The sequence below is a fragment of the Chelonoidis abingdonii genome, chromosome 6 (genome assembly GCF_003597395.2).
Source record: "Chelonoidis abingdonii isolate Lonesome George chromosome 6, CheloAbing_2.0, whole genome shotgun sequence".
Classification (NCBI taxonomy): Eukaryota; Metazoa; Chordata; order Testudines; family Testudinidae; genus Chelonoidis; species Chelonoidis abingdonii.
Window position 1 is genome coordinate 110158221 of NC_133774.1, and position 22458 is coordinate 110180678.

Genomic DNA, 22458 nt, shown 5'->3' on the forward strand with positions numbered 1-22458 from the left:
CACTTTCCTTCTTGGGCCCTCTTCTCATGGACTATCTAAAATTGACATTTTAATTTCTGAAGTAAGGGAATTGAAAGAGGAAGTAATTAATGCTGTCCAGGAACTGAGAACCATAACAGATCACCTAGGTTGCTTGGTGGCCTATATTGGACAGAGTTCAAGAATACTTCCAACTCCTGGTGCACCTACAGAAGGATAAAGCATATGCTTTAGAAATACATAGTCTCCATCTGACAGATGCATTCATCTTATGAGGTTAACCTTGATGAATATCTGTTAAATGTTTTTGTGTCTTCAGTCTAAATTCCTAAAATCTTTGTATGTCAAGGAATGTTTTTATGCTGATTTATATCCTGCTAGAGAATTTTGTTTAGATCCAATTTTGTATTTGCTTTTTAATAGCTCAAAGTGCTCTTTAATAAATGTATGTATTTCTTATGCATATATCTTGATTTTCTGTGTTACTTTTAAGTATATTGTGTGCAACAAAGTCAGACACTGACACTGAAAGAACACTATTCATTTCCTTAACCTCAACAGTCTTAAGGTAAGAAGTCCTTTTCATCATGAATAAGCTTTGAAATATATTTTAAATCAAAGTTCTTAATTGTAGTTGACCTTTCTGAGTGTGTTGGCAGCCATTATGCTGAAAACTGGCATCATGGTGATAATAGCACTGGCATAGAAGTTTTGTGCAAGAAACTATAAACCAGTTTCTGACCTACTTCTCTATGGGCATAAAAAGCAGAAATAGATAATGTTTAATATCCAAGCAATATGCCTAATTTTTCAATATCAACATTCCTTGTATGTCAATTAATCCAGTATTAAAGTAATTTGGGATTTGATTTGCTTCGGGCTTCCTTAGTGTAAGTTTTATAAGGAATGTCTCTTGTAAACATAATTGCAGTTGCTAGCAGTAGGTTCAGCAATAGTTTAATTAGGGTGAAAAGTGCTTCTTACCTTTTCAGTTTTGATAGTTGGGCTCAGCAGGACAGGTTAAGCAATTCTCAAAGACTTGTTACTTTGAAAAGACAATTACAAATTAAAATATAATGAATAGTATAAGAACATAGTGTCATATTAACATCAATGAGAGTTCCACATATTCATCAAGCATAGTATATGATCCATGGTCAGTTTATTTGTATGTTAACTTTAAACTCACCTGTGAGCAGAATAAAGTAATAGAGTTCGCTCAGATGTGTCAGATTTTCAGCAGATGCAAATGGGTTTCACCAGGTAAGGGTGAAAGTCTAGTCCCACTGAAGTCTGTGGTACAACTCCCTGATCCTATGAGATGTGGAATACCTTCAGCTTCTGTAAGAATTGGCATTCAGCCCCCTCTCTTCCTCCTCCCCCAAAAAGTCTCATATTTTCCTGAATAGCATGTTCTTCTTACTTCATTAATGGTACACCTGTGGGAGGGGGAAGTATAGGCTCAGTCCAAATATATTTTATGCTTGACTTGGCTACTTTTTTTACATTTAGTAACCGAATCTGAGTTATACTTGTTTGCACTTAGCTTACGTCACAGAACAGATGACTTTCATTCTTTGTGTAAGTGAGGAAATGGCCCTGTGATTGTGGGGAATGTTCTTGATTTATACACTACCCTGGTGGAACTGGCTAGCGAAAGGATCTGAGTCCTCGCTACAACTCTCTTCACTCGGTAGCCTGCTTGACCTCGAGGGCTTCCCTTCCACTCTCCAATGTGGCAGAGTCCTCATAACCCTGACAAGGCTGGGCCCAGGATCCCTATGAGGCTTGACCCACTGTCTTCTTGTGGTCACTTAGGCAGGGGCTAGCCTGTCCCCACTCAGGGGTGCTCTCTCCGCACTGGCCATTTCCTTGACCCACTGATTATTACATACAGTTAAAAGCAAATACAATTGATTAAACAACAACTAATTAAAATTAAGGAAAAAATGGGAAATGTTAAAGGAATAAGTAACCCCACTGTGTGGGCATGGGGACACTACAACCAGTCGTCTCTGGACTGCAAGGAAAGTTAACAGTCTGTTCCTTACACATCCCAGGCCTCTTTCCCAGGCCCTGGCTGTGCTGCAGTGATACCAGGGGTCAGATACTTGCTCTGGTGGTAGCCACTCACCTCCAGGTGGCAGGACCTTTCTTCCCAGTGTTGGCCCTCACATTGGTGTTACAATCCCTCACCAAGTCCGGCCTGCAAGACCTCTTGTCTGGGAGCATCTCCCTGCGCTGAGCCCTCGGTGTCCAGGGTCCTCCCACACTCTTCCCATCTGCTCACCGCACTTGGCTCCACACTGCTCCAACCTCCAGCTCCAGGCTGCCTCTGGCTGCTGCAGCTCTGTCTCCAGCTCAGCTCTGCTTTGCTCTCTGGGTTGCTCCTCTGGTCTCCCTAGCTCTGGCTGCTGCTGCTCTCTCCTTAGCTCAGCCTGCTCTGGCTCAGGCAGCTCCAGCAGAGGACGGTACCCCAGGCTCCTGAGTCCCTCATTGGCCTGCTTGCCCTGTCAATTGGGCTGCCCTGGAGCATTGACCCCTCCCCATTAACCCTGGGGACTGTCAGTCTCAGGATCTTGATTTCTCATCCGCTCTTCCTGTTTCTTTTGGTACTGGGAGAAGGCCAAACAAAATGCCCCACTAACTTTCAGTAAGGGGCCAACAATCTCCTTACATTTGTCGCTGTTTTCTAACCATCATGCTAACCATCATGCTGTCAAATTGTAATTTTGTTCAACCTAATTCTAATAATTTTATTTCATTGGCATTTCAAACCACTTCTCAGATTTTACTATAAATCCTCCAATGTACCACATCTGTTAAATAATCCTAAACTGCTACAAATACGGATTATAGTAATATTAAGAGTAAAAACCTTGAGACGTCTTGGCATGAATATTTCTAAATGAATAGCTTTCCCCCAAATTGTCTTATCTCAAAACTCATCTGTAATCTTGTTAAATTAGAAAACTTCCAGTGTCTTTCTGACTCTTACAGTTAAGGTTACAATATTGATTTTATTTTATAGGCCAAGTTCCTTGGATTCTTAGCACTAATAAGATACTGTGGCCAAGAGCTTTTCCCTGGAGTCACGATGAATGTTAGTGATTTAGCTATACCATTATTTAATAAATGACTAAAATATACTCAAAGTCCTGTACAATTTGTTTGGGTCTTTTAATTAGATTTTCCCACAGCCTCCCAGGATGCCTTTTATCATTGCCTGTCCATTGGAATAAAATCACTTAAAGGATGATTGATGGATGATGGAATAGACAAGTATGTTTCTGAAGAGTAAAGAAAAAAGAAAAAAATTGCCCTGTATATCTAGTCCCCCTTTCTATAAGATGCATTCTCATAATGTGAGGGGGGTTTATGTTTTAATAAGGTGTTCTAGGGTAGTTTGAGCTTCAGAGAGGTTTCAGCAAACTGGCAGAACTGTTTTATAGAGAGATTTTTATGTAACGACAACATGATAAATATTTGTGGGCTTGGGTTTAGTATCCTTTTTTTTAAAGTGAGATTAACATTACTGCTCTAAGGAATGATATAATAGTAAAATACCCTGTATGTAGAACAATGACTTTGTTTCCCACCTGACACCGCCTTGTTCATCAGTCAAAATCATAAATTAAATTATAATGTGACAGTAAGTAATTCCACCTCATTAACATTAAGTCTGCTATTGCTTTCTGATGATAAAACAGAGTGCTAGTCTTCAGGAAGGGAAATTTGTAGGAAATAGATACAGAATTATCACACACTGTTCTTGCAGCAGTTTGCCATGCTTTCAAAGTAATCTTAGTGGGGAATAAATGTAAATGTAAACAAAAAGATTCTTTTTTCAATTTGGCAGCTAATTACTTACAAATCACATGACACCATCAAACAACTGTTACGGGATTAAGTACGTATGTCCTGTAATAGTCTTAAGGATTTTTAAAAATAACTTTGGGATACATATATGATTTTATTCATATTATTCCTCCACACTTAAAATGAGAACAATTTCTTCCTTGTCTTCCTCTTCCTGTACAATAAACAACATTTGTCCTAATTCAACCAAATTAAAAAAAATAGATTTAAAAATAATTTTAAAAGATGCTTATTCAAGTCTCTCGATGCACTGACACATATTTAATAATACAATAAATTATACATTTCAAATGTTAATATTTATGCAAAATGTCAGGAACTGTACTGCATTACTTTACAAGTAAAAATTAGATTAAACTGTTGTAATCAAAGGATATTTAGGTCATTTTTTTTTGTGATTGACCACCCACAATAGTAAAAATCCATCTATACTTGTTCATACCATGGCATTTTGTGCTAGTTTGATGTATTGGGGCAATATGAAGGATTATAGATACAGCTTTAAACATACCGTTTATATGAGCACTGGAGCAAACCCTGTGTGCAGCAGCACTGAAATTCTCTGTAAAATATCACATTCCTTCAGTCCTTCCTTCATGCTCACCTCATTCAGATAAAATATTTTATTTTTACTTCCCCCCCTGATTTTTGATTAATGGAGACATTGTCGTGGTTGATAAGCCTCAAAATATACTGCCCGTCAGAGTAGGATTTTTGTAAAATGTTGATAACTGTATCTCCTTACAAGAGCAGATCTTCCAGGCAGGGCAGGGCAGGGATATATGGTGCAGAAGCTAAAAACTAAAGTACTGGTTTATTTGACAATCGCTTATACATACAAATATTGAAAGAAAAAAATATGGAGACTGGAAAGCACAACAGATTGGTAATGAGATTCAGAACTATGGGACTTTGCACGTGATTGGGAAATGGAAGAGTAATTTGTCTCTCCTATCTAAAAGATTCCCATTGGCTGCAATGGGCTTTAGATCAAGCCCAGTGTTTTTACATTATCTCCTTCTTTTTGGTATTTGAATACATTTCACGCTACAGAAATTAAAAAAAAAATGAAATTGATTAGAAAACATTTCTACAGGGTGAAATGTATTCAGATACCAAAGAGAGGGAGATGATGTCAGAACATTGGGCTTGACCTACAAGCCCATTTCAGCCAAGGCCCTCACTTCTAATTTGACGAGAAGCATCTGGACTGAGAAAGTGGGTTAATTCCTTGATGGGAGAGTAATGAGCGTGTGCATATTAAAGATATGTTATACTAGTCTACATTTAGTTATAAATGTCTCATAGTTTCTATCTATGCTAAGATGGACAGAGAAGCAAAAATAGATCTGGCACCAATTTTTAAAATTTCAGCAGAGTAGTTCTGTTCAAACTTCCAGCCAGGCTGCTTTTCCAACGCAAAGCAGTCCACAACCATTGTGCAAAATTCATCTATCTTAACTTAATCTGTAGACCTCCAAAATCCCCTTGGGAGATCATATGTTTGGCTGACACTCAAAAAGTTGCTGCACCTATCCCAGCAAGGCATCAAGTTATTTGGAGTCATTTGTCTTTAAAAAAAAAAAAAAAAAGAAAATAGCGAGAAAGAAGCCACTTTAAATTTTTATGTTTGAAGTGAACTTTTATACTTGTGAGATGCTATGGTAACAATTTTTTTGTGTTCTCTGCTTAATTCAAAATTGATATTCAGAATTTTTGAGCTCCTTCAAATCCAGTTTATGTCAGTAGGAGCTCAGCATTTCTGAAAATCAGGCTTGTAGTCATTTCACCCAACCTATAAAGAAGCTGGGAGCCTGATTCTGCTCTCTTACACTGGTGTAAATCAGAAGTAATTCCACTGAACTCAGTGGGTGTGATTCTTCATTGACTTACACTTTTTGTAGCCATTTACAGCTGTGCAAAGTGGATGTGAAACACGACCATTCTGATCTGGTAAGATTTTACACCCATTTTGCAGAGGTGTTCTTGACTCAAGGTGCAAGCAGTGGAGGCTCAGGTCCAATGGAGTGTAGAAGGGATGTATTCTGAGATCACAATCCGATACTAGCAGTATCTCCTGCAAATGTCCCTTCCCCGTAATCAACAGGGGAAAAATCTTGAATGGGCTGCAAGGATTGTAAGATGGTGCCTGGAAAATAGGGTGGGGGGTGTGTGTGTGTGTGTGGTGGTGGTGGTGGTGATGTGGATGGGGAAATGTGAAGGTGCTCATGTGGCAAGACTAGGGGATGGGGCTGCCCACACTCCTTCAGGTTTGCTGTCTTTCCAAGTCTGGAAGTCAGAGACTTAGCTAGCCAGTTGGCTCCTGTGCACCCCCGTCCTCTGTATTTAAACTCTCCTGAGATTTTCAAAAGTCCCTGGCTCCTGCTAGCTGCATGAAGTTTGCTGTTTTTTAAAATAATGCTATTGAGTTCATATCTTTCACTGTAAAGTACACAAACAATAATATGAAGATGTTCTTATCTGGATTTCTCAAGGCAATGCTAAAACTGAGTTCTAAACGTTTCTAACAGGTTGCTGTTCACAGGAGTGTACCTTGCAAAGAAAGATTAGCTAAATTAAGCTATGATATAAAGATACGAATAAGAAGTGTTAGAGAATAAATTAGATTAAATAGATTTAATGTTATTCTTTATTTCTACTTAATCGTCTCTTCACACTGCTGCACCACCAGCGTTATAGAAAAGTTAACATCTTGCTGAGCTGTATCTGAAAACTGAGCAAGTGTCCAAAGCAGACAGATGGATGTTTGAACTTGCCCCAGATCACCAGTTGACTCTAGCAAAGTTCTATTAACAGGTGGCTCGCCGATTGGTGTGCCATGTGACATTTATCTACGGAGCTAGTTGGATGACAGGCTGCTTCAGATTGAGAGAGGGGGACTTTGCTTTGATGAGGAAATTGCTGAAACTCATGTCTCATTAGTGTTTCCTGAGGTTCTTTGGAAGTGAACAACAGTTTAATTAAAGGCTGACGTAAACACGTTTCTGCACACTTTCCCTGTAGCATTTTATCACATTAGAATTGATCAAAATTGTTGCTTTGGGCTGACTTGAACAGATATACATCTGGAGCACCATTTGTGCAAGCTGCTGATGAGCAGGCTGCATACGCTGGGCTTCACAGCAGCGTTCTTCTCCCTTCCTTTGTACGTGGAATTACCTTGTTGGGAGATGACTTGATCTAACTCTTTGTATTTTCATAAGCCTTTATCTCTTTCCTATGATGCTTTAAAATTTAAAACATGCTTCAGCCTGGGCATGTATCTACTGTATCTCAGCAATAACATGAAGATATTATGCAAGAATAATTTGAACAGAATGTGAATTCTTAAAAGAATAATCATGTTACGTTAAAATTTTAAGAAAATTCTAAGCAGGACACGGTCATGGGTTATTCTGATTCATGTCGATAGAACATTATGATAAACAGTAGCTTGATATAAATTGCTGATTTTGGTACTTTTTTCTCTTCATATGTGCTAAGTATTTTTCAAAGAATCAACACAGTCCAAATAGGTCAAACTGAAAAAATGTTATATTTTCATTCTCAAAACTGCAGTTTTATTTCAAGCATATGTCATGGAGCATTTGGAAGAAAATACAAATAGGCCTGTTTTTATATTCTCTTCCCATCTCTTGGTTACCTAAGTATCACTGTCTAGCTAATGCTACAAAAACAAAAGAGTAACTCTTGGTTAACATATATGTTTTAAAAGCAAAACAATATCAATTATTTTTATTTTGTAAGTGTTGGAGTTATAATTAAAAATTACATAAATTTGTAAGATTGCCTTAGCTAATTCTGCTGCATTTAAAGGCCGTGCACGTTTGAAAAAACTAAGGGTAATAAAAAACTGCCCTTCCTAAGCTGTAATCATGTATTTTTTTTCCAAACTGGTAAACCTCCGAAGAAAATGAAACTCATGTGCTCTTAGCAGAGTTAGAAGCCTGTCCTTTTGGTCAAGGAGGAGACCACTGTAGTCTCTCTCTATAACTTATACAAACAGTTTTTGTTCTGGCTCTCCTGTAGGCTGCATCTGTTATTCCATGGTGAATAGACCATGAAAGCTCCATTATGATGTCAGTGCATACAAGGGGAGAACAAGGGGGGAAATGACCATCTGAATTACTTCACAATGCTAAGTACATTGTTTTAACAAAGAAGCTGCTACATGTATTTCAGTTATTTGGTCTCCACAATTGTGAATGCGGTTTATGTCATCTTTCTAGAAGTACTTCACTGTAGTGTCATGTGTGGCAGGAATTTCTGCTTTAAAGTACAGAGTCTGTGTTTGGTTGGGTGATGGGAGTTCATATTGCAGCAAAAGATGTACAATATTGACTCTCAATAGCCTTCACCTTCATTCAGAGACAATAATCTCTTGTAATAGTCTCATGGTTGTATTCAGTTTTGCTTTGTAATTTATGCTTCTCTATGAATTGAACTACAGTTGTTTTAAAGGCAAAACACGAGGTTTTAATATTCACCAATTTCCTTTTCTGTATATCTTCTTTCAAATTAGGGATGCCACTTGGGGGTTAATGGAAACTCTGATTACATTGCACTTCATATAACATTCTTCTTTCAAACAATTTAAATATTTTGGTTAAAAAAAAAAAAAAGCTTTGGCTTGTTTAATGAAGTAACAGCTACAAACTAAATTAAATCTCTGTTGTGTTCCAGAAACTAGATCTGCAGACATTTGCAGAATCTCTCAGCAGAAGTTAGTTCATTCCTTCAAAAGTTCGTTTGTTGAATGCAGTTTTACTTACGTGAAACTCCCCACCTCCTACTCTGTGAGAATGATCATCTCCCTCCCCATAGAAGCTTAGCTGCAATATTCAAAATAAAAATCAAATTCAATCCTTTGTATATTTTTGTGATATTATACATATGGTATAATAAACTAATTGTGTTGCCAAAAGAGTCTTATCAAAGTGTTCAGTTATTGATATGTCTTGTGACAGCCAGTGATGGATGCAATGTGTTAGTCAAGGCTGCAGCTATAGGCCATTAGTGCACTTGTCTGTTTTTTCAGCCAATAATGTTGGATTGTTTTTGCAGTGGTAGACTACACACTGGTGGAAGAGTCCCAGCCCAAAGCCAAATGTTTGGTTAATTTTGTCCAAAGGCTTTTGTAAAGATGTAACTGCTTTCCTTCTTCTGCAGTAGTGCAAAGGTCCTTGTGTTTAGATGAAGCAAGTGTCTTAAGAAATGAATAAGCTAGTGCAGTCATTTGATGAAAAAATGAAATAATCCTAAAATCATGAGCGAACATGCTGATTTTATTATAGGATTATAAAATCCCTATTCCAGACTCATTCGACACACTAGAAGCAATTTTTAAAAAAAAGTTTATTTAGTTTATCAGATAAATTATATAATCCAAACGTTAACCATTCGTTACTCTTGTCCTTGCTATAGGCTATTATAAGTAGAAAAATAAAATGTTTATTTTTATTTCCCTTCAAATGGCACTTTGTTTATTTACATTTCTAAAATGACCAGAGGCACTTATGTCATTACTCAGATGCCTTTAACAATAATATAAATGTATAATAGATCAGTGTAAACAAAACCTACAGCAACTGTCATAATGTATAATAATACTGAATAACCGTACAACACAGAAATAAAACAATGTCATCACTTTCCCTGTATATTCCCCCTGGACAAAATTTGTTTCTTCAGCACCCTGCTTAAAAAAGATGAGCCTTGTGCTGTGCTCTGGAGGTCCTCAAATTCAGGCTGTTTTGGACCAAAGCATATTACTGAAATAGGAGCCCTCAGAGAGAACATCCTGCCATCAGCTTCCCCCTTTTATATAAAAGTAGATCCAGCTTCGTGGTCTTCACACATCTCAGCGGTGGTAGAAGTCAGGAAGAGGGAATCAGACTCTCAGGTAGAAAGGTCCTAAGCATATGTAAGTTTTCTAGATCAACACCTTAAACTCCACCCAGATCGTAAAGAACTGTCTGAGTAAGCTCAAAGTGAGGCACTCTGATTTACAGGGCTGTCCTGCCTTCAACTTCCAAGTGCATTTAAGGTGTAGCACCAAATACAACACAATCCAGTAGTTTAGTCTGAAAGTGACAAAGGCATGAATGAAAATAGCAAGGTCTGCATAGAAAAGAAAAGGCGGATGCATTACGGTCCCAAACCAGTATTTACAAATGAGCTTAACTTTAAGCAAATGAGTAGTGCCATTGAGTTCAAGCTGAATCCATACACCATGGTGATGTATATGCTATAAATATGTGCAATTAATAATTTAAATGGGGGAAAGGATTTAATTTCAGATTGAAGTACAATAATTAATGTTAATTAAGCTTTCAGACAAAATGCAATGTGTTTACTGTCATAGTATTGTTTAGAATAGCATTTCTTCATTTTTCACGGCCATTGTGCTATCTCCATATTAGGAGAGATTTTTGTTGGGATGTAAACTGTCAGGGAGAGGAGGGAAGAGCCTACTCGAAAAACAGAAAATCTGAATACTGGTGCTTATGTATCCTGCATTTTTAGGAATGTCACTGTGCTTTTGGAAGGGAAAAGGATGGATTTCTGTGTTAAATATAGTAAATACTTTAAAATGGATTTTTTGTTGTGATTACTCTAAATTTGATTGCAGATTTCCAGTAAAAATTACAATAAAATTCCCATCAGCTGAGTGGATATGGTGTACTGTAGAATTGTAAAACATCTAGGGAACTGGTGAGGTCATGGATTTCTTTACTTTCTTGCTTGTCTGGTATGAAGAGAATGCAATTTCTGTTCTGGAGGCCAAAGACCAGTGAACTGTTGTTCATGCCTATGCTGGAAACCAATCATTTTAAATCAGTCACAGTGGAGTAGGATAACTGAATAGGGACTTACAAAAGTAGCATAAACATAAATAGTATATGATTTACAAAATGCCATGTTGTGCAATGAAATAAGAGGCCTCTAAGTTAACATTCCTGTTTTCTTATATTTCCTTTGCAGATATGTCTTCTCCTACAATGAAGAAGCCTGAGAAGCCTTTGTTTAGTCCCACATCTCCTCAGGATTCTTCACCGAGACTGAGCACTTTCCCCCAGCATCACCATCCAGGAATCCCAGGAGTTGCACACAGTGGTGAGGGCATATGAAGGAGGAAGAAAACCCTCCATATTTATCTGGTTTCTGCTCCTTTCCCACCATGTGATAATGATGCATTTGTTGAAGTCATTGTTAACAGACCTACTCCCATGTATATTACAAATGAAAAGGGAATTGAGTATGTTGCTGAGTTTGGGGTATCCTTGGAGGAATTTTCATTAAAGGCAGCCTTCAGAATGGCATGCAATGGTTAAGCTAAAACCAACCTGTGAATGAAAATATATGTAACCTAAAAGAAGAAACTCACAGGACAAAATAAGCCCTCCCTCCATTTTTTGCTAACCAGCATATTATATTCACATGCCTTAATAGGATTTCATGAAATGCCATACATAATGGAAGCCTCAAAATTAGAAAACAATATTGAACACCCGCATTGAAAAATGAATTAGATACTGATGCCTCTTTTGGGGTAGATAGATAGGTAGAGTGAGTGAGCCACTATCTGTAAAACTTTTTTCACTATATACTTCTGTAGATTCACAGCGGAACTCCCTTTGACCTTAATGTGAGTTGCATGCATTAATTAAGGGGAAACTATGGCCCTTGATCTGTAATGGCTTGTCAAGTATATAGTGTGGGCATTTCTAGCATGGTTTTTGTAGGACCCTCTATTCTTAACTCACTACTTTAAGTTTTGGCACTGCAGGATTCTTTCATTGGTGGATAGTCTAACATTATGTGCTATATAATATTCCTTGAACACAATAGGGTGAAGTAAGGAGTGTTAAATCAGACTTGAATATTTTTCCTTTTATAGATTTAAAATTCAGTTATTCTCTCCAAAGTTATTCTTTCATGGTCGTCATTCCCCCACCCCCCACTCATCTCAATGACTTCAAGTTCATATTTATTCGGTTTACAATTGAAGAGACGTTATTTTTTTCTAACATCCAGCTCAGCAAACCCGCTCTGGGATCTGAAGTCAATTTCAGCTCTTTCTGATTTGTGGAAGGATTCTATAATCAGAAATTAATTAATAATACTGTATATGATGCATGAGCCAGAAGAGACTCTGTTGTAGCTGAGTTGGTTCTGCAGGCCTAACAAGTGTAAAAAACTAGTAACTTACTTTTGTTATTAAAGTGAAAGGATTTGACTCTGATTCTGGAGTAGATTTCTTGAGAGAGAAGCTGCCATAGTTATTTTTCTGACCATACCCATAGTTTAATCAAAACCTTATTTTTTTTAATATGTAACTTTTTAGATTAATATATTAAGTGACAAATAACAACCAACATAGAAAATCTGTAAATTTACTACTTACTTTCCAACAGTCTTGATTTGAACAGGACTGTCCCAAATTTCTACTCTCAGTCCTGGAGTCCCTGGAACTGCAGTTTTTTCCTGACACCACAGCTGTGGAAGCTGCTAGCTACAGGGACTGCCTCTCAATCAGCTCTCACTTTTGCCTTCCCTCACTGGCTGCTCCACTGCAAACTTGTCTGCATCTCTTATTGTAGCAGAGCCTGTATAGAAGTTGTCAGAGACACTGGCTACCTTATTTGGCCCCATTCCACGCTCAATAGCTTCAATGGGAAATGAAGGAAATGGCCCTGGAGAGAAGAAAGAGTAGTGATCAACAGATGGAAAGGGGAGAAGGAAATAGGAGTAAACCAGCATAAGGGGAGAGGAGCATTGGAAGAAGAGGAATGGGGGATACACTGGCCTGTGAAGACATCAGATGGTGGAGCAGACCCACTAGCCACTGTTCCCAAGGAGAAAGACAAAAGTCAGGGAGATCTAGGAACTGTTTGGGGGAGACCTGAAAGAGCATAGATCCCCCAGCATTCACATGCAACACTGGTAGTTGTGATTCTCAACTTATTTTGAGAACTGCATCTGGAAGTTCTTTTCAAATGTTGATCCCTTTGCTATCATTCAGACTTAATTGCTTTTATAAATCTCCAGTACACAGAACAGACACACAATCGTTGGTGTGATTGTTTGTGTATAGTATCACTAGGTAGATATCAAAGCTCGGTTCTGACTTCAGCTGAGAAATGAAAGATAATTAGAGTTAAGGCTGATAAGCCTAACCCTAATTTTCAAATTTGAGCATTTAAATAGGACAGTCAAATACCAGATTTGGGCATCCTACGTAGCCAACCCCATTTGAAAATTAGATACTATATCTCTATATGATGTGCTTTAGGACTTGTAAGCACCCACAACAACATCCTGCTGCCTTTTTATTATATAGTTCACTTTAATTAATCCCCAGCTCAAAAAGTTTAAAAAAAATGTATTTTTAAAAATTAAAAAGTAAAAGGCGGGGGGAAGTGTAAAGCTAGTGGCAATGCAGTGCTGGTGCTGCTACAGTTTAGAATCAAAATTCATTGTACAGGGAGAGAGAGAGACGTTAAGTACCAAGGTTGTAAGCACTTTATAAAATATCTTGGAAAGACACAACGGCCTTCCTAACTAAAATATAGGCATACCTCTTTTCTCCCATTTCCATCATAGTCAGACTTTTCTTTTTAATAAGGCACAAAATAATTGTCCTCTGGATGTGTAATAAAGAGTGGAATGTGATTTTTATATATTGTCATAATGTAACAATCTCCACTTCTGGCTTAACGCCTCGGCAGTAACAGGACATTCTGTACATTCCTTTCGTTGTGAAAACATTGCTGGTAGTTTAGACATTACTTGTAGTCTATAGATAGAGAAGTGTGTGTTTGTGGGGGATGGGAAGAAAGATAATGCAAAGAAAATATGTATAGGATAGATCCTTTTTTGTTTGCCAGAGATATTTTCATTAGGTGGAATGGTTTCCCAGGCCCTGAAGTTGAACATTCATTAGCATTTTCACAATGGTCAGCTAATTATTCAGGGTATTATTGCCTGGTAATTATTGCCCCCGTCCCCACATGAGACAGGTACAGTACAGTGCAGTGAGGAATCACCGGCTGTCTCTGAGAACTCAGTGACTTTGTTCTTCTTTGTTGGATTGCTGTGGAAAAAATGTGGGTTTTACTTATTTATTTACGTATTTGATTCATCTGGGCTCTTGAGACGAAGACTTTGTAACTGAAATATGTTTCCTGCTGGGAAAGCATTGTTGCATTTAAAGAAAAGTTAAATCTAGTGATGATGTAATCCAGAAAAAAACTAAACAAAATGTGGCATATATGGATTTGAAATAACGGCACTTACCCATTCCCTAGGGCACTGCAGGGAAGGGGGACGGAATGAGAGGCTGGATTTAAGGATATTGTAGATAAGAATATCATGCCAATTCACGACTAACTTTTATTTTCTCTCTGTGATACACAGGTAAAAAGTTATGTAAGAAACAGGAAAAGATACTAAATAATTTTCATTTTATTTTATCTTCTGCAGTCATCTCAACCAGAACTCCACCCCCACCTTCGCCATTGCCATTTCCAGCACAAGCTATTCTCCCTCCTGCCCCATCTAGCTACTTCTCTCATCCAACGATCAGATATCCTCCCCATCTGAATCCTCAGGATACTCTGAAGAATTATGTACCTTCTTATGACCCGTCCAGTCCACAGACGAGCCAGGTACTGTAAAAATAAACAATCCAAAAGAATTCCTATGAAGAACATGTACCCTCTTGAGTGTTTAGTGCTGATCATATCTCACTATTCCAGTTACCATAGCACGCTGGAATATTGAACATAAGCGATTCAGCAAGTATTTCAGTTAAACATGGTTGGATGACGAGGGTTGTTTGTTGGAGCAGATTAGTTATATCCACTCACTGTTGCTTTGTGGAGCATAAGAAAGATACTTATGCTGAACGATCCAGTAGCACAAACAGAACAGAGCCTAATCCCACAGTCCTCTTGCACACAGAACTCTTCTGTGGGAGTTCTGTGTGCATCAGGGCTGCAGGATTGGTAGATAGCTCAAAGGAGTGTGACACTAGGAGAAGAATCACAGTAATTCACACCTCTGATTTAGGTGGTAAAACACAGATGAATTGCTTGCTTCAGGGAGGAGCAAGGAATGTGTTAATGTAAACACCATGCACATAAACTGAACATACAAGTATATTTATAGACAGACTATTAAGATAAACTCTGGCAAGATAATACTTCCAACGTTTCATAGATATTTAACAATTCTTTGCACAGATGTGAAAACACTTCAGTAATGAGTGTCACATAGGACCAGAGATTTGTTTTTTCTTTTTGTAAAGAGCATGCAACAGCAGTTGTGCTTTCTGGCAGCTATACTGAATCAAGCTTGTTTCTCACATGCAAAGTTAATGTGGTTTTCATTAGAGGAATAATTTGTAAAGGACTTTATGCAAGAGTGTTTTTCACAATGGAATCAGCACATAGCATTAACATGTGATCTCTGCTATAAGACAAACTGCAATTGAGCCCTGGTCTGTCAATACTTGGAATATTTCCAATGTCAGTGTAATGTAATCTTCACTGCTCAGTCTGGTTTCTGATTTTGCTGCCTTGTCTAGACCCGTGCTCCTGTGAAGACCCGTGTTGAAGCTCACATTATAATATGTTTTGAGAGAGATTCAGGAGCATAGTTTGTCACAACATTGCTGAAATGACGGTGTATCCACTCAAAGTATCCCCCCATGCGCCCCAAAAAATTCTTAAAAGACTGACTTTATCAACTGAGATGAACATGAAGAAATTGTTCTGATAAATATGTTCAGCACAATTAATGGAAGAAAGGTCTTTCAGCATGTGTTTCAAGCGCTGCAGTGATAGAACTTTGGACTGAATCAAAGTTTGTATATTGAATAACAGATAAGGCTCCTCTCGAGGCTGTTCAAAAGGTCATTCTGGTTATTGGGCCCCACTGGCTAACAGTTGGATCCAGCTGCAGAGTTTTTTCATATTTAAAAAAAATATGTTGATGTATAAATATGCAACTTCCTTTGGAAAGAAAGGTGAAAATAGTGTAATTTTTATTGGTTATAATATTAATGCTATTTAAATCAAACAGTGGAATTGGAGTATGTCAGCTTTAGGCTACAAAGTGTTGTCAGTGCATGGATTAAAAGTCTCTCAGTTACATATAGCATTTTTGCTGAAACTCAGCTGGGAACAATGCACACAGGACTTGATTTTAATTTGTGTAAAATTTCCATGAATAACAAAGTCCAATTAAAACATCCATTTAAAGTCCTAAACGTTAATTCAGTGTGGAAAATCTTAGAGTTCTATTAGATTTTTTTTCAATTAGGCACTATTAAGGGAAAAATTATGCAAATTAAAATCAAGCCCTTAGTGTTATGTATTTCTTTAATTATTCAGTCCTTGTTTTACTTACTTTTCAATTTCTTATATTTGTTAAAAGGGCAGATTAGGTGATAATCTCTCTAGATTGTTCATGTTTTGCTTCAGATTATTAAAGTAAAAATGCAGTTTCTGACTGAAGTATCTCACTCTCTTTCTACCACTTTATGAACATGCTCTCTTGTGGTTCTAATGTGAAGGGTATTGAGCAGAAGGAGCTGTATCAACTCTTTTGCAAGGAGAATCAATTCTCTTTCTAATATCTACAGATATAAGGTTAATCTGTTAATTTGAAAGAGAAATTTTACTTTGCTGATGCTTTCAGACCAGCAGCAAACTGAAAACATTTCCCATTCTTGTCTTGTTGCATGCTAGGGAATAACAGGTCAAATGGCCTTTGATTTACTTCTTTTGTCACCTTTCAAAACCTTTAAATTAGGGGAATGTTTTTCATTTTATCTGATGTTTGATTTAGTTTCTGAGGGGAATGGGTGAAGCAACACTGAATATCATATTCCAATCTTCTACTCCAATGGTTCTTTGGAATTTCTTCTTATTAATTATTATTAGTAGTATCACACTTACATTTATTCTTCAAAACTTCCATCACAGATGTATGGTGCACTAGAGAATTTGCATGGTCAACCCAACTTTCACTTGTTCACAACTTCAGGATCTGTCCCCTGTAAAACTGTAAAATAGCAAGAAAATTTTTTTTTCATGAAAAGAAGCAGGCTTCTGTGAAGTTTCAGTGACAAAAGAGATTTGTTCTGATACAATGGCATGCTTTGAGCCAAACCAGTTTTTCTTTTCTAAATAAAACATGAATTTTTATTCAAACAAATTTCATTATTATAAAATGCAAAGCTACATCTGTAGAAATACCACATCAAATTTAATTATACTTTCCCACCTCAAAACATGTTCATTTGGATTTCAAAGGAAGAACTCTGATGATAGTCTTATTTTCAGCTTTAGAAATAGAAAGAATGGATATCCTGACAGCATTTACCTATAATGAACTGTTCCTCCCCAACGTCTTTCAGTAATACACTAATTTAGATTGTTACGACAAGCAACTGAGATGCCTTGTACTCCCCACAGCAATTTTGAGATTAATAACATTACTGCTGCACTCATTATAGTGAGACAGTCATGCTATTCAATGGAATATTTTAAGTAAAATTAGTTTAAAGATATAGAGCTCCCATAAGTTTCCACAGGGGAAAGCAGTGGGCAGTTTTCTTGACATAATGTTAAATGCTCCAAATAATGTGTGATGAACAGTCAGGAAGTTCAAACAGTCCCTGTAGCTGCTGTGAAAAATGATGCAACAACTGAGGTACCTAAACAAAAGAGAGTGTCCTGGCTCTCTCAATATTCAACTCATATGTGCTTTTTATCATCTACTCTGACTGGAGAGTGGATAAATAAATATGTTGAGCATAGAATGAAATCTCCAGTAAGCACCCCTGCCTCCAAAAGGGGACTTTAAAATATCCCCAAGATTGCCAGTTCTTCTTGACCTTTAGTTAAATGTGTGTTTTTACTAAGCAACTGATTTTTTTTAGCCTTTTTGATATTTGTTTAGGGCACATATGTACCTTCATGCTTATTCTGAAGGGGTGCTAGTCCCTCCCTATTTAAGGCTGACACTGACATTATAAGATTGATTTTCTACCACTGTATCTTTACAAAAAACAAACCAATCCACCTGTATTTAATCTGCCTGTAGAATGCCTGTGTTTGTTCAGGGTGTGGCTATTTTGATACCCATTTCCCATTAAAATCAATGAAAAGTGGGCATTCCTATCCTCTGGAGATGGCTTTGAAAATCTCAGCCCATATGTGTGTGTCCACTCTTATAATTTTTTTACCGTATTTAAAATGCATTAATAATCCTGAGTGTCATATGATTAAATCAATACAAAGCATTAAAAATATACTTCAATATCCAGTTGGGACAGTGCTTGACAGTTCACAAACCAGAACAAAATGATCTGTAGAACCCAATAAATCATGCAAGCTACCCCAATAGTCAAGAGCAGGGCCAGCTCCAGGCACCAGCATTCCAGGCTGGTGCTTGGGGTGGCAGTTTTCAAGGGGTGGCAGTCCCTGTTGTTTTGCCCCCAGCAGCGCACTGAATTGCTGCCGCAGAGGGTGGGGGCAGTCCGTGTGTCCATAGGGCGGTACGTGCGTTTCCACAGTGGCAGCAATTCGGCAGCAGCTTCTATATTTAGCTGTCCGCAGCAGCTTCAGCTAAACATAGAAGCTGCCGCCGAATTGCCGCTACCGCGGAAACGCACCTGCTGCCCTAACGGCACAAGGTCTGACCCCGCCGTTCGCGGCGGCAATTCGGTACGCTGCTTGGGGCGGCGAAAACTGTAGAGCCGGTCCTGGTCAAGAGGGAATGATTCCTAAGCTAACACCAAAAAATAGTAAAGAAGAGGGATTAACAGATGCAAAAAAAGAAAAGTGACAACAAAGAAAACAGTCAAGGAGAATCCTTCCAAAGAACACCCTGGCTTCTGTGAGGTACATCCGGGCTTGGGCTGGAGCCTGGGATCTCACAAGGGATGGGTCCCAGAGCCCAGATTCCAGCCCAAGCCCAGACATTTACAACTTTATAGCTCTCCAGTCCAAGCCCCATGAGCCGGAATCAGATGACAGGGCCAGCCTTTTGTGTTTTATTGCAGTGTAGACATACCCTTGCAGACTTCTTTTGTTAGAGAGTTCTACAGCAGAGAACCCTAGAATGAGAAAACCCTACCCTCATTCTCTTCCAGGCTGAACTAAGGGATTGAGAGATCAAAGCTAAATAGGAGTACGCACGGGCGGCTCCAGGCCCTAGCACGCCAAGCACATGCTTGGGGCGGCACGCAGCAGGGGGCGCTCTGCCGGTCGCTGGGATGGCGGCAGCCAGGGTGCCTTCGAAGCCTGCGGGAGGTCCACTGGAGCTGCGGGACCGGCAACCGGCAGAATGCCCCCCCCCCACCCCGCGGCATGCCACCATGCCTGGGGCAGCGAAATGTCTAGAGCCGCCCCTGGGAGTACGGATAGGAAATGACTCTAATAATTAGGTTCCAGACTATGAAGGGCACTACTGACAAGTAGTAAAACCTCATACTATTTTTTGGTAAACTGGCAATCAGTTCAGATCTCAGAGCGTGAGTGTAATTGAACTCCTGTCTTTAGGAATAAGGATCTGATCCTGTTCCCATTGAAATCAATGACTTACACTTGGATTAAACTGGAGTCCATATGAGCTGCTGTTGTCTTGTTGGCTAGAAGTTCCTGGCAGCAGTAAAGGGTGATACTTGTGCTGATTTGCAAATGGGTTTATTTAAGTAATGGCTCTGGCTTTGTGTGAAGACAGTGACTTCTGAGCTACTAGAGAAGAGCAGCTTCTGGAAGGTGGTAAGGCTGCCTGTTTTCATATCTTAATTGTTTGGAATATTCTTTCTTTGTTTAATAAAAGATAGACATGTTGTTAAGGAACTCCAGGCGGATGCTTTGTAATTCTTCAATATATAACTGCCAGCAACTTAGCAGCAAGGATGTTATCTTGTTTGACTCAGATCTTGTTAGTCTCCAGTTGGGCTGGTTAAAGGATTTCCTGTTTGTTCCCCAGAGAACTGGAATAGAATATAGATCAATAAAAGAAAAATGTGTTCATGTGGGTTTTTTTGGTGTAGCTATGGTCTTTCGTTTACTGATAGCTAAGAATTTTGAATCTTCTTGGCCATTTGAATCAGACTTTCCTTACACAAGACATTGCTGAAGAGGAAAAAGGTAGTGTAATATTTTTAATTGTATTTGGGAAGTAAATGTAAAATATTTGGCATATCTAAGGTCATCCCCGAAGTCTGGTGTTAAGCAGTTTAAATATTTTATTTGCAATTTTAAGTTAGTATTTTTTACATCTTTTACTTATGTTTAGTTTATAAAAAGCATGAAATTGTTAGTTTCTTGGATGCATTTATGCCATTTAACCCAACAGATGTATTTTAAACAAAAGCAAAATATATCTTCAAAGAGACTTCCTTTCCCATACATGCAAACACACATCTGACAGCCTTTAAGACAAAAAACTAAATAGAGATGGAACTTGCCCCATATCCTAAAAGTCAATGAACTGAGGCTTTGTGTATTCTGGGTTGAGGTGGCCTCATCTAGAATACCTGCAACTAGCTATGTGACATTTAAATCTGGGCATTGTTAGCTCAAGTGGTCCATCTGATCTTAGCTATCACAGAAGTGCACAGGGAGAGAGGTGCTGTCTTAGACAGACAGAATTCAAGCCTTTATAGATCAAATTCAACACCCGAATTGCTCTCAGAAAGTAATAGGGAGGAATGCTGTTGGCCAAGAACTGGTTTAACGAGTTTTCTAAGCTAACTCCAACAAGCAGACAGGCAGCTGCATGCTACACCACCTGAAGCTTCTATGTAAGGCCTGGTCTACACTAGGGGGCGGGGTTGATGAGAGATACTTCGACTTCAGCTAGGTTATTCCTGTAGCTGAAGTTGTGTATCTTATTTCGACTTACCTCCCATCCTCACGGCGCGGGATCGACGTCCGCAGCTCCCCCTGTTGACTCGGCTACCACCGCTCGCCCTGGTGGAGTTCCAGAGTCGACGGGCGCGTGTTCGGGGATTGATATATTGTGTTGAGATGAGATGCGATATATCGATCCCTGATAAACTGACCGCTACCCACCGATCCGGCGGGTAGTGTAGACATATCCTAAGATTTCCAGGTTAGCTTAATGTTGAATGCATTAATTAATCCATTAGGATAACCACAAAGGCTTGGATGACTGTAATGAGACCCATATCTGAGAGAACTGATTATGCATGTATTAGCAGATATAGACGGAATAAGACATTATTGGCACTGATTCAATCTGCAGTTTCAGTAGCAAATGGGGACCCTACACATACTTAATTGTACACCTCTCGAACAAACTGGTAATTTTCTCTTGGGTTTATACCATCCCATGGTACCTTCAAGATCCTTTTCTGCAGTCCTTTAGCATAATCACTTTCTCATATTTAGTAGAGCACTGAGAAAGCAAAGACACCATACCATCTGAGTCTGATGAATTGATTCCTGTGGCTGTGTCTTCCAGGTGATGATGGCATTGCAGCCATATCATCTCACAACCTCCCATTGGGCTCACATATACATTGAACAGGAGGGGTGACAGAATAGAACATTAGTATGCCCTGATTGAAAAATCCCTAACATTTTGCAAGGTGAGGCCTGTACTATATGTATAAAAGAGGATGTAGAAAAACAGAAGAGCTGTTTCTTTCACTTACAAAATTTTTGGAAGAGGCAGCACCCATTGTGTGTATTCCAGAGCAGACTGTCACAGGCCCATCAACAGAGACTACAAAATAACTCTGAGCTCCTGGATGACTGTGGCCAATATCCAGTTTTTAAGAAAGGATCCTTTTGTACGCATAGCAGAGAAACCTAAGTTTGCAAAACTGGATCTGTCTGAAGTTTATCAGTAAATGAAATTCAACCAAGTCTTGCAAATCTTTCTATTCTAGGGTTTTGTATTGGTGTTCATCACTGTACTGTCTGTGCCTGACCATTAAAAGGGGTTGTTCCATTAGAATAAGTTTCCCTGTAGAATGGCTAGTACTCCAGCTATATGTCAAAACACACATAATGGATCAGTTATGACAGGGATTACATGGATTGCTCAATTATTTGGCTATTACACTTATAAAAGTAGTAATGAGGCAACATATCTGAGGCCCCTGATGTTTCTGTTGAAGAGTTTTGTTTGGAATGCAGATGAAAAATGAGATATGTATTGTTCTCCAGACTTAATCATTAGCTTGGGTCATATGATGTATATGGAAGGCTGAAAGTCTCTTTCTAAAATACCTAGAAGTGGTTTCCAAAATGCCTATGCCTATGAAGGTCATGGAATTAAGATTTTTTTCTAGCCCTAGTTAATTACGTCAAAAATTTCTATCAAACTTCTCTTCAGTTATAATTCCAAGAATATAATTGTTTTAAAAGGAATTTTACTTGGGTTTAGACTGAAAAGACATTTGGTATCTGGTATCTGTGAGCATAGTTTGCACATTCATCCCAAATTAGACCTGCTGTTAGGGAGTGATGTCTGACTGGCAGGTACAGGTGTGGCCATATCTTGTAAACTGAATGTGGGATTGAA

General features: G+C 38.5%; 1 protein-coding gene across 6 annotated transcripts in view; it reads left to right on the top strand.

The window, feature by feature from the left end:
- Nucleotides 1–22458, top strand: part of NFIB (nuclear factor I B) — a 228453-nt gene that overhangs the window by 163116 nt on the left and 42879 nt on the right. For all 6 annotated transcript variants that reach the window (XM_032776168.2, XM_032776161.2, XM_032776194.2 and 3 more), the window contains exons 7-8: nucleotides 10864–10995; nucleotides 14365–14549. In XM_032776168.2, coding sequence (XP_032632059.1) covers nucleotides 10864–10995; nucleotides 14365–14549 — 317 coding nt within the window. The remainder of the gene's footprint in view (nucleotides 1–10863; nucleotides 10996–14364; nucleotides 14550–22458) is intronic.